The sequence below is a fragment of the Salminus brasiliensis genome, chromosome 8, assembly GCF_030463535.1.
Source record: "Salminus brasiliensis chromosome 8, fSalBra1.hap2, whole genome shotgun sequence".
Classification (NCBI taxonomy): Eukaryota; Metazoa; Chordata; class Actinopteri; order Characiformes; family Bryconidae; genus Salminus; species Salminus brasiliensis.
In genome coordinates, this window is record NC_132885.1 from 27,516,622 (window position 1) to 27,530,149 (window position 13,528).

The window sequence follows — 13,528 nt, forward strand, 5'->3', positions numbered from 1 at the left end:
TAGTTCTGAGAGGATTTTATGGAGAGCAGAGAATGTTGAGCAGTATCAGAGTGTGTCTGACGACTCCGGCAGGTCTGACTAAGAAATAAAGAGGTAGGTAGGTCTGACTAAAGAAATATCCTATTAGCCTCACTCAGCCGTCTGTCTGCTTCTTAAAGTATGGAAACTGGGTAAAAACAGGAGGCAGTAAGTAATGTTGGCCACTACAGAGGACATGGCTGCCTTGGCTGCCACACTCCCCACAGTTGAGGCCTCTCTGGAAAGTCCAGGATGCCCTCTTGACGGTACAGTCAGATTAAAACAGATTGCATAACCGGTGCTTGACCAGACATGTGTGTGTTGTTCACTACAGTGGACACAAATGAATTGCTCAGGAGGGTTTTAAAGTAGGCTAGCTGAATGCATCCATTAGAAGGGGTGTCCACCTTCTTGGACATATAGTATAGGTGGAATGCATTATGTCATGTTTTCAAAAAGTAACATAATGTTTTTTAAATAAAGGTGTCAAAAAGGTTCCATGGAAATAACATGAACATGAACCTCTTCTGGCTTCTTCTAAAAAATATGTAGTTATGATAAAAACATTTTTATAAAATATATAAAATAAGTGTGAAGAACATTTTCTAAGTTTCCCCCAGACATGCGCTGAAGTGCGATCACATGTGCATGGACCAAACATTATGCCCACCTGCAGAATATGCTGTTAGTCCCCTGTGTTCTACAAGGTGGAGCTTCGAGGTTGAGCTGCCAATGATAAAACCTATTCTTCCAATCCCACAGAATTTCACAGGATTGAGACCTAAGGAAAGTTGGAGACAAGGGCAACACCTTGCCTAAACGATGTGTGCGGTGAGGCAGGACACACTGTCCTGCTGAAAGAGGCCACTGCCATTAGGGAATACCAGTCCCATGAAGGAGTGGGCAAAGCAACAATGCTTAGGTAGGTGGCACATGATGTCTGTGTAAATGCCAGGACCCAGGGTTCTGCTCATCAGCCTTGCCCGTTCGGAGATGCTGCGTCCCAGCTGTCTGGCCTTAACCATTTAACCCTTGTTAAAGTCCTTCTTAACTCAGGGGTGGTGGTAGGCTTCCTTGCATTAATTGACTTGGCCAAAATGTTGAATGTCCTGCTGTAACCATTTAACCATTTGCTGTGAAGACAGGCAGTGGCTTGAGTGGGGGGAGTCCTTGATAATCCTTCTGGACTTCCTCAGACAGTGGCTGGTGTATAAATCTAGACCTGAAAGTCTCAGACCTGGGGCAGCAAAGCAGCCCCAAACCATGACACTGCCGCCCTCATGCTTGACAGTTTGGATGAAGTTTTTATGTTGAAATAAAACCTGTTCATAGAATAGCCTCCCAGTAGGTTTCCGGCTGATTCATGTGGTGTTGAGCAAACCTCAGACTGGCAGCCGAGTTCTTATTGGAGAAAGTAGTGACGTCCAACTTGCTATCCCGCCCCACACACTGTTCTTGTTCAGTGTTATGGAGGACTCATCAATTTTGACACTAGGTCAAAGTAGGCCTGTAAGTAAATGTGCAAGTATTTGTCGCTGTGGACCAGGGGCAGTAAGCACACACACAACCGGAGCGGTGGGCAGCCAACAGCAGAGAGAGTGAAGGGCCTTGCTCAAGGGCCCAACAGTGGCAGCTTGCCGAGCCGGGTGGGCATCGATCCCACAATGCCACCACTGCCCCACCACAGCTTGGTGTGCTTCAATAACTTTCCTCAGGAGTCTTGGAGGTATGGCAACCTTCCCTAGAGCTTCCACTGAGTGGTGAAGACCATACTTTCTTGAAACATAGGAGTGTTTGAATGAAAATGCATTCAGCTGAAACGCAGCGAGACGTTGGTTACAGGTTTATAAGATTTAAACCTCCATTGTATTATTTACTGTATTATTGTTTTAATACAATTATTATTGCATGTTAATTAACAAATAATCAACACACGTTATTATAACCTTTTGAATGAATAACCCTTTACAAGAGGTTTCTTTGGTTCTTTAGTCAAGTCATTGCTTTTATAACGGAATTGTGACAATGCCATTTGAATGCTTAACACACCAATGCTCACTTTATGTTTTAAACTGTTGACATTGCAACAAAAGCAAAAGCATGAAGCAATCTGGTCTAATGTCTAATTTCTTGGGGAGTCAATCTAAGACAAAGGTTAGCTTTTTTTGTATTAGCTGCCTACTATTAAAAGCTGCTGTATAGCCTAACAGCCTCAGTCTACACAAGAAGACATACCTTCCTCTCAAATTAGGTTTCCTAAAAATGTACAGAGCCTTTAAGGGAACATGAAGGGAAAAAGAATTGTTATGTTCCCTTGCAAAATGTTTAGTAAGGGTTCGATCCCTAAGCATCAGCATCTGACAGCAGAAAGTGGCCACTCTGTCATCCGGAAACAATCCGGATTTGTACCAGTCATTGAAAGAAGGAGAGTAAACGTTGTAAAGGATACACGTTTGTATTCTTGTATTTATATGTTCTAATTGTTGTCGGTACATCTGTGCAAACATGGGTAAAGATCTAATGATTGACGTGCATTAATTAAATAGCATGGCACTCATCAACTCATCCCTCATTGGCATCTGGTAACACCGGCCATCAGCATCTCTCCAGAGTGGCACTACCCATGGCATTAAATCAGCTTTCAACAGCGGGCAGCAATCTACAGCAGAAAGCTAACCTTTGTCTTGAAATAGGTCCCTTAAATTAGGCGTTATGTCTACATCAGATTGTCTCCACCACTTCGTCTTCTGCATCTTGCTTCTTGCCAATGCTTTAGTAGCACTGTCAACAGCTTAAAATATAAAGTGCCTATAGCAGCCGGGACCATTTCCTGTGTAAGCGACCCTCGAATACAGCGTTTTTGATATGCATCATTTTTGTAATTCAGGTATGGTGTTTGCACTCCCCCCTTAGCCTGTTGTTGTGATGTGACTCAGTAGGCCACTGCAGTCATGAATCCAAGAAGCTTTTTCTGAGAACACGCTGAACCAGTGGAAGTTCAAGAAGACAGCAAAGTCCAGTGTCTCCAAAACAACTGAGAGAGAGAGAGAGCGAGAGAGAGAACAGTGTTCATAGAGTGCCAATTCATACAGCCACAATACTGGTTGAGGTCCTCCTTGACACAGTTTTAATATCAGCTCCCCTAATTGGCTTTATGTTTGTGAAAAACACAAGGCCTGAGGAGCTGAATATAATAAAAAAAAAAACACCCACAGTCTCTATGGTGATGAGAGATTACGGCCAACTAATGACCCTCTTGCTCCTGTTCGAACTTCATTTGAACCAACCGTGCCGGTATATGAAAAATCCATCAGAGCACCAGGGCACCATGTACGGAAACTACATTAAGCACATTAAGCATATTTTTAATCAGTGGTACTCCAAAGCACAACTGCTGGGCTGCTGTAATTCAGCTCTGCTGCTGTGGACAGCATGCAGTGCTACTGACTTTCGGCTGCTCTGAGGTGCAGGAGGAAAATGATAGAGATGTCAACGATAGATTTGTTATTGCACTGGACAGATACTCTTTTATCAGAGCTTGAAAGAGAAGCCGCACACAGTGGGAAGCAGTAAGTTAGAACGGCCAGCCTTGCAGTGTGTTTGCACTCCTTCGGCGTTCAATCACAACAGTTTGGCCTCTGTAACACGTGGCCCCTTTTTCATATTTGACACCTATGAACTTGGTCTTTTCTGTATTTACATGGCCTTGTGCTCTATGGTGAGACCACAGGGCTTTGCAGAAAAGGGATGGACTTCTCTGACCTTTCCACTGTGCACTCTGACTCCTCTCTCGTCTATGGGTTTGCATGGGTGCTTAAGGCAACATAAAGATATGCAGAGTTACTGAGGGCACAAAGGCGTTAGTGTGGGAGAGAGAAAGAGAGGGAGAGAGAGAGAGAGATCATCAGTGATACAAGCAGTCAGTTAATGGTTATGTGAACAACTGGATCGAATATGCAAAGTCTATGCAAATTATTTAGACAAGCCGGAACCAATTGCTCACCTAAGCCAGTTTAAAAGTGTCAACCCAATGCTTGCCTTGAAAAACGCTTGCTTAGGGGAGCGTAGATGAGCTTGAAGAAGCAACCTGTTTCCCAAGTTTATGTAAAGCTGGTTGGTATAGAATAATATGTTTAGTTCTAATACAACTGCAGGTATAAGAGGTGCCCGTGCAGGCGTCCATGCATGCAAGCATTGGCCTATATTCAGTGAATTCCTCCTTTATGCATGCAAACATACAGATCCAGAAGACTTCAACAGCAGCAAGATTTTGTTAAGGTATCTGGTTTAGACTGACTGTGTTCGCACAAGAGCTGAAGTTGATTCTAGCTGTAGCACGTGGAGCCTCCTAGCCTCCTGCTGTTGTCTCTCAACATGAGGACCAAAGAATTACTTATAATTTTTTAGGACCTGTCCTAAACTACACAGTATTCTGAAATGTATTCTCATTTGAAAGACTAGCCTCAACCCCCAGGAAACAGACGCTAAGTGTGTCCAAATAGACCTCTTGGTACATTGATCAAAACAAACTCATAGACCTTGGAGGAGCACAGTAGTGGAAGAATCAATTTTAGATATGAAAAAATCGAATCTAACTAAATGTTTAAAAATAATCAATGGATGGCACACTGCCCTGCAGTAGGTCCATGAATTTAAAAGCAGTACACTCTTGAAAAATTAGTCACCAAACCTGAATATTCATTACATAAACTGAAAGACAAGACAAGACAGCGAATAGCCGCTACAACACAAAAATTGTGAGGGCAAAACACCAGAAAAGACAGCCAGTATCTGATGATGATGCCCATGGATTACAGACTTTGAGAAGTCACTCGAAACCACTGTAAACAACAAAATAATTCAATTGAAAATTTGTATTAAATGTATATTTCTATATTAATATTTATATGACTTATTTTTTTATTTACTGATAGATCCTCAAAGTAGAGGACCATCCACATTCTGTCACATTGTGAAAATTACTGTAAAATAGAGAAACATAAGAATACATATATGCATATGCTATATTTAATGCACTAAAATTGTTAGACAAGACACAAATTACAAAACTACTTTTGAATTTTTTTATTATTTACAGTTTCAAAATAACACAAAAGGAAATTGACCAGGAGCAAAAGTTTGGGCAACTTGCTGTTGGCACGAATCACAGCAACAGTTTTTGTAGCCAGCTCAAGTTCTTTTAATGCCCATTTAGAGGATTTTCATCAGTTTATGATAGATCCACCCCTGTGCTTAACAGCTGAAGAGGTGCTGAATTTTCTGGCGGCACATCCTCTAAAGTATTAACTCATCCATCTAAATCATTGAATTCAGGTGTCCCAGTCAATTCCATGGCCATGGGTGTATAAAACCAAGCACCTAGGCATGCAGACTGCTTCTCCGTCTGGCAATCCAATGGACGAGTCTGGGTTTGGCGGTTACCAGGCGAACGGTACTTGTCTGACTGCACTGTGCCAAGTGTAACGTTTGGTGGAGGGGGGATAATGGTGTGGGCTTGTTTTTCAGGAGTTGGGTTCAGCCCTTAGTTCCAGTGAAAGGAACTCTTAATGCTTCAGCAGACCAAGAGATTTTAGTCAATTTCATGCTCCCAACTTCGCGGGGACAGTTTGGGGACGGCCCCTTCCTGTTCCAAAATGACTATGCACCAGCGCACAAACATGAAAGAACCGGACTGGCCTGCACAGAGTCCTGACCTCAACCCAAACGAAGACTGCGAGCCAGGCCTTCTCGTCCAACATCAGTGTCCGACCTCACAAATACGCTTCTGGACAAAAAATTCCCATAAATACACTCCTCCTAAACCTTGTGGAAAGCTTTCCCAGAAGAGTTGAAGCTGTGACCGCAGCATCAGGTTGCCCGACATCATATTAAACCCAATGATGTCAGTGAGCTAGTTGCTCACTCAGTTACTGCTGCAGTAACCCTGTGGGAGGGATCGTGGGAAGGGAGCTAGCTAGCTACCTAAAGTGTATGTTTAAGGGTCTTTTGATTAGGCGGATCTGATTGGATGTTCACGGCCACTTCAGTGTTACAGTGAACAGGGTCGTATGACATCACAGCCCTGACGAATTCTCAGCAGACTGGGCTGTGTGGACGTGCGCGTAAACAGCACATGTGGAAACATTGCTCGCGTGCGACTTTTATTATGCTTTTATTTTTTATGAGCATTCATTTATAGCATTCAAACTCCGAAAGATGCAGAAGTGGGCTTTGATGCTTTGAATATCCGCGCAGTAACACGACGACACAGCCAGTCGGGCTGTGGGAACAGCTGGACTTGGTGTGGAAATGATTAAAAGAAAGAAGTGTGCATAAAGTGTGTGTGTGTGTGTATGAGAGAGAGAGAGAGAGAGAGCGCGAGAGAGAGAGAGCAGGGCTGGTTAAGCACGCTGCCGATACATGCATGTCGATGTTGGTGGAAACAGGAAAACTTTGAATAACCGACGCTCTTCTTCAGAGCTCTGCAGCAGCGAGCCGCTGTGGTCCTCTCTGTGGTCCTCTCTGTGGTCCTCTCTGGAGTTAAGGTAAAGGCTAGTGGAGCTAAAAATCACACCACGCCTCGCGCTGGCTAACAACAACAGCGTTAAACCCCCCACAGTATGAGACGGTGGGTCTCTGCGAGCGCAGGCTCGGCTCGGCATGGCACGGACTGTGGAGGAACAACAGGGGCAGGGAGGAGATAGCAGGTACGAGATCCATACACGACCCATACACGTCTGGTGGGCACTGACTGACTGACTGACTGACTGAGCGAGTGTGTGTGTGTGTGAGTGATTTAAGGTAGCCGCCTGTCGGGCTGTAGCCTCCGGTGGGGGGTGGTGGTGGTGGTGGTTGTTGTTGTTAGTGGTCGTGCTAGCTGGAGGCACCTGTAGCCTGCCTGGAGGACTTCACTTCAGTCATTTTAGCCTGGATTTAACGTGACTGGAAACGGACCGGCTGAAAGGTGGGAACGTGGTGGGGGGATAAACCAGCATCGGGAATCATGCAGTCTAGCGGTGACTCGTCGTTCAACGCCTTCATTTCTCTGCCCATAGTCACCGCAGCCCGCTGCTCTACTACAGACCAACGAAGCCGAAGTTGGCTCTTGGGTGTGTGTGTGTGTGTGTGTATGGGTGGGTGGAGGGGAGATCCGGCACCTTGTTATTCGACTTTTCCGCTCCACCTTAAATGGTGCACCGGTTTCACTCTGCCGCCTTTTTTAACGCAGGGCTGCTCCGTTTTAAGGTGGCACCGAAAAGTCGAACAGGACGCCAACTTCAGCTTCAGCCCTCAGACACGAAAGTGCGGAGTCGATTCTTTGGGAGTCGTTCATTTGGGTCCGTTGGGCTGCTCTTTGTTTGGTGTGAACGCGGGGTCCCTGTCCTGCACGGCCCCCCATTTTAATGCAGATGTGAGGTTTTAGCATGGCACTGCCACAGCAGGACTGAGCATAAAAGAAAGAATGTGAAAAATGCCTGACGGTAAAAGGACGGGCGTGGTCACAGCACACGTGGTGTGCTCCAAGTCACCCATAGGTGTGCCTGAGTTCAGGTAAGCTGTGCTTAAGCTGTGCTGGTATTTGATCAACAGCTGTGTATGGCACAGGTGTGGTTTCCTGTGAAAGAATTGCTGATTAAAATGATCTACAGATCTGGGATGTGGTAACGGGCCTATTTTTCTATCTGAGCATGCATCATAATGAGACACACACACACACACACACACACACACACACACACACACTGGCTGTGTGAAGGGTGTTTTCAGCAGCCTTTCATTGGTTACTGGTTGGAATAAATGAGGGATCCAGATGTACAGAGGAGGCACTCTTCTCTCTCCCTGGGGGATTTGGGAGAGGAAGGGAAGAGTGGTGGCCACCAGTTACAGCGTGCCTGTCTGTGGGTAAACTTTGACCTCAAAACAAACCTTAAGCCTCCATAACTCACTCTCAATATCTCTCTCTCTCTCTTTCTCTTTCTCTCTGTCTGTGATCCCTCTCTCTCTCTTTTGCTCTTGCTCTGTTCCTCTTTGCCTCATGCCCTGACATGTCAGGAACCGGGAGGGGAGGAGATAAAGGAGAACAAGAAAAACCGGTGAGCAGCTGCGAGAGCCAGAGAGTGTGTGTATGTATGTGAAAGAAGAAGAAGGAGGAGATTCCAATCCTGTCAGCATAACCCGTGAGACCTGCTGGAAGGAAACGAAGGAGACGCACAGACATGGAGGAAAGCAGAAAGAGAAACACTGAAATTGAAGACCTCTGGGAGTGCGTTAAACAAGGAGGGAAGAGTGATAAACAGATTGCTATCTGAGAAACAGTAAGAGCATGCTTCTTTTTTTTTAACTGAAGCTCACTTGAAGTTGATTTACTTGGCGGGTACCCCTATTGCCATAGCATATGTAATGTCATGTGTTCACGTTGGAACTCTCTCACCCTCTAAGTTCTGGGGTGGGACCCTTACATTGACCCAGCTATAGAAAGTGAGTCTGTTGGTTCGTTCATTCATCCATTCATTTCATTTCATTTCATTTCATTTAGTAAACACGATAGACTGCTATGGAATATGTTGGCCGATGCCCATGTCAGATATTGTTTTCGTGTACATGCTTGCTGATTCCAAAGCACACACTTTAAAATGTCAAAACTATGAAGAATTGAAATGTAGTGTTATGAAGGCGTGGGAGAGGGTGTTTGTGCAGGGTTATGAATTCGACTGATTAACACAAACCCCAGTGTTAATGCTTCATTCTTCAAGGTACCAAATGTGTAGTGTAAAATATTCGTTTTACATTTTAATTTATTTTATGAATTTATTTGATTTTATTTATTGTATGATTTACACATCAGACGCATGGACAACCGGAGGATTGCAGAGCTACAGCAGTTTTAAGTGTGGAGGTATCAGCTGGAGCAACTTGCAGATCTTTGTGGAGCTCAAGGTTTGTGTTCTGTCCTCTCAACAGGAAACTAAATCTTGAGCTAGGCAGAACCAAAATGCACCTGCAGCCAGAAACCATCTGACGACCTTCTGATTCTTCACTGCTGGGGATAAATATTAAGAAATTGACTGAGTTTGCTACGACTCCGCATCACTGCATGCTTTTCTTATGCAGACAAGTGAAAGACTGAACCCAGGGACGTTTGGATGATTTCAGAATGAGTTCTTAACTGGCAGCAGAATCAGTTTTGCTGCTTGAGTCGTGACATGGAGCAAGGTCCATCTTTGGCGAGGGCCATTGTAACTCCATCTCTCTGGGCCAGATGAGGGGCTCCAGCCCCAGCCTGCTGCGGGGCCGGCGGTTCCACTGTCGAGAATGGGCCCTGGAGAAGCTGAAGAGGTGTCTGGAGGCGCGGGACGCCACCAAAGGGCCGCAAGGTTCGACCCATGGTTCACAGGGGATTCTTGTGACGGGGGGTCAAGGCACAGGCAAGACAGCCTTGTGCACGGAGCTGGTGTGGCCCCAGTCAGAAGCAGGCAAAGTGGCCGGTCTGGCATCGCGGTGCCTGGCCTGGCATTACTGCCAGCAGGAGGATGCGGGCAGTATGGAGGTCTGGAGGTTTGTGCTGGGGCTTGTAGAGCAGCTACGGGACAATCCGCTGCTGGCGCCCAGCTACAGCCACATGTTGGCCAGCCCTGCTGTCGCTGCCAGCCTGGAACCAATTCACTGCCAGCGAGACCCGGACGACACCTTTAAAAGGTGAGCGCATCAGATTAAAGCTTCAAGTACTTGTTTTGAATGATCTGGGTGTTCTTGTCTGGTTCAGACAATTTCTCGAATATTTGCCTCCCACCTTTAATAAAATTGGGTTTACTTTCTCAATATTTTGAATGCCACCATACTACAGATGTGCACAAGTATACAAATACTCTGTTGGCTAACAGTAAGTGATGGTTTTGCTTATGCTTGTGTGCACATATGGATATTGTCTTCTATTTAGAAACACCGGCACATCATTCACTGAGGGGGAAAAAAAATGTGTAAAAGCTTGTGTAAAGCCAATGAGTACTTCTTAGCATCCAATTAGCCGATTAAGTGAGTTTAAAGCAGCAATATGCAAGAATTGGTCTTTCGGGTTCACTCTACAGTCAGGAAGTGTAATTTGCACTTTGAGCCACCCCTAAAAGACAATGGCTGCACATGCATTTCTGGACATATTGAGGGCATATTGAGATTTTTCATAAAAGATATGGTTTCGCAACATTACACAGTTCCCGCAACCATTGTCATGCCCCCTTCACCAAAGTTCCACAGTGCACTTACTGGCTAGCCGAGCCATGAGGAACCGATGGAGATACTTTCTCACGATTACAAGTCTTTGAAACATCACAGTGATTTTGAAGCTGTTATTTTAAGATAAAATGCTACATAATGTTGCTTTAAATAAATACGTTTTAAAATTTATTCCTCTGCATGCGCCCCCCCCCCCATTATTTACTTGACTAACTCGTATGAATACTAGACTCCTATTTCGGTCTTAGCTTAACTTGATTCTGGCCCATTTGTAGTAATCTTAGGATACATTTTCCAAGTACACAACAAAACACTACTTTAGGTCATTCTGGATAATGTAATGCTTTCAATAATAATAAAAAAAAAAGAGAACATGTCTGAATGAAACAATTATCTTCTTAATACGTTCATACTTACCTCAACACATTCTCTTTGCTGAACGGTTTTACTTTTTCACGTTATTTTTTTCCATTTTCCCAAGCAGTTATTTTTGATATCTCTTTCATACAGTGCTTCTGTTGTTAGCACACTAAATCCCCACTGGACTCTTTGCTGTCTGCCTTTGAAAGGTCTCCCGGCATTTTATGTTTGCTCGGTGTTCCTGCAAGAAACCCTGATGTTTCACAGTTACACTCTGGCTCCAGCTAGAATACTATAATATAACAATAATAATAATAATAATAATAATAATATATTCCCTCTGCAATTCGTATTAACCAGGCATGTAAAACTCCAGTATTGCTTATTTTTAAATAAACTCAACCTCAGCTTTCCCCATCAGATCATAATCTACTTTTAGTTATTATGGCTATTAATGAATGGTGAGTAAAAGTGTGTATATTCTGCTTTGTAATGAGATGTTGGATGATATGATCTGGCCCAGTTCTGCTGCTCTGTGATCTTTTCTGTATTTTTGTCACATCAGTCTCAAATCAGAGCTGTTAGTCGTCAGTGAGAAGTTCCTGTATTTTCACACCAGGGATCCACGCATTTCGGGGGGGGTGCTCTTATGGTATTCATCTTCATAGCAGAATGTCAAAAGCTGAACTGTCTTGTCTGTGCTGTAGTGTAGTGAAGCACCACCCTCTCCTGTGGCAATTTGTGAGTGCATCTGGGCTAAACCCTGTTTGCGCTCGCTTTTATCGTCCTCTGACACCAAGCCATCGCCTGTACCCCTCTGAAAGACATTCTCTATGTCAAAGACAGGAAAGGGCTGATTGTTCGCCTTCCCTGGCACTTATATTTATTTATTTATCTCTCTCGACCCAATAATGCAGCCTATTCACAGCTATCACAATAGGCCTTGAATGGCATGAATGGACGACGCTATTTACGACCCTTTTTGGTGGGGAGGGGGAGCAAGGACTGGAAAAATGTGCCCCTGCCGTGTCAGTCAGGTTGGGTCCAGTTGGTGAGGTCGCCACTCTGACAAGTGACTTTTTTTTTTTTTTTTTTTTTTTTTTTTTTTTTTCTCTTCTCTGTCTCTCTCTGGGTAGTGAGCCTTTGCTTGTTGCTAACACTAGCTTTCCTGGCACTTATTTGCTGATCACAGGGCAGAGGTATGGCCCCACATTCCACACACCCCTCACACACAAACTGCTGGGACGTTTTCTTTCCAGCACAGGCAAGAGAACGTGTGTGAGGGTGCAAGTAAGGATCGAGAGAACTGCAGTTGCAGTTAGCTTCTGCCATATTTACGGACTTGCTCTTCGAGGTTCACTGCTCATCCTCAGAACTAGTTCTCTGTGTAATTAGTAAACGGTGGCTGGTGTGGATGTTTTAACTACAGTTATCAAGAGGATTTTATATACTTTGCATTGTCTGTTACACATGGGAAATGAGCCAATTCCCCCTATTTAATAAAAAATTAAGATCAGCTTTAAATAATTATATTTAACATTTTGTTTATGGTGGAGGAGATTAAAGCTTTGAGAGGGCACAAAGGTGAGGATCTATCAGTTCTGGCTAATTTATTAAAGTTTACACACAAAATAGAAAATAAAAATGCATAAAAACTGTCACCAGGCTTCTCCCAGCCTCAAGACTAGCCTGCTAGGCCCTGCCACTTTTAGCAGACGGCGTGTCTGCTCCAAGCCAGCTTCCCTCTTACATACCCTGCAACTTAAATACTGCCCCTTTCCTGGAAGATACCAACCTAAGCGGTCACCAATCAGAGAATCATTAAAGCTGTACAGAATATACAGTAGCTAACTTGTATACCAATCATTTAGATTTCCCTCTTTGTGTGTGTGTCATCACACATTTTGTATATCAATAAATTTGAAGATTTTTACAGCAGCGATTTCTGTTGTTTAAAAGTTGGTTGGTCACACTCTGGCCACAGCATCTTGTTTGTTTGTTAGAATCTGAGCTATAGCTATTATTCACCCATTCGTATCCATCAGAAAAGTTAAATAGCAGCAATAAATGCAAAGCTTACTCACTCAGTGATCCCTGCAATGACTGACAGTGGTTTACTCAAACATTAGTGAGACAAATGTTTCGAATGTCTCATTCCTTTATGTAGGTTAGTATAGTAAGACAGCTTTAAGCCTTTTTAACTTTTTAACTTGTGAACATTACCTGTATCTTTTCATGACATCTGTCCGTTTTTCACTCTTGGTTTTTAGAACGTTCAGAGTCATAAATCTTCTCAAAAGAAAAATAGGTCAGATGCATTTTGTAGTTTATTATTATTATTATTATTATTATTTAACGTGTTTGAATTTGATGATCAAGCCTACTAGTGGCCATGATAGTGGGCTGAGACATTAGGTGTTTGTATGTTTGTAGTAAACCCAGTCATTAAATGCTGTTAGATGCTACAGCCAAAGATAAAAACTCTAGTGGCGAGGCTTGGCAGCGCTGACCAGTCCCACTGCATTTTTGGTGAAGAGAACTGCAATTTTCAATATTCTCCAATCACCTAATTTGCTCCACCGTTCAGCTGGAGTGAGCAAGGTCAAACACCCTGACCATTCCTTTGACCACAGCGTTCCCTGTAGTAAATCAGAAGGTCATGCACCGAAAACATTAAAGATGTAGATGTGGTGGATGAAGCGAAAGCAGATGTGTAGTGTTGCACCGATACTGTATCGGTATTGGCGCCAATACTGGCACTTGCGCACAGTATCTGTATCGCAACAAAGAGCACAGATACCATGAAGCTTACTGACTGTTTGCATAATTTATTAAACCAAATGTTTAAACAGCCAGTCGTGGATAGTTATTACCACTAAACAGACATTTAATGGAACTTTTAGCACTTTTTCTTTCTATC

At 43.8% G+C, this 13,528-nt stretch overlaps 1 protein-coding gene across 4 annotated transcripts in view; it reads left to right on the top strand.

Moving 5' to 3' along the window:
• The first annotated feature begins 6,232 nt into the window (after window positions 1-6,232).
• The window catches only part of ankrd50l (ankyrin repeat domain 50-like), a 145,974-nt gene continuing 138,678 nt past the window's right edge, over window positions 6,233-13,528 (top strand). For 3 of the 4 annotated variants that reach the window (XR_011980045.1, XM_072686366.1, XM_072686369.1), the window contains exons 1-3: window positions 6,233-6,725; window positions 8,071-8,333; window positions 8,980-9,714. Coding sequence is in view for 3 of the 4 variants with exons in the window: in XM_072686366.1 (XP_072542467.1) it covers window positions 9,278-9,714 (437 nt within the window). In the remaining variant the exon portion in view is untranslated. Of the gene's footprint in view, window positions 6,726-7,847; window positions 8,334-8,979; window positions 9,715-13,528 lie in introns of those variants that run through there. The other variant, XM_072686368.1, reaches the window with a different exon arrangement.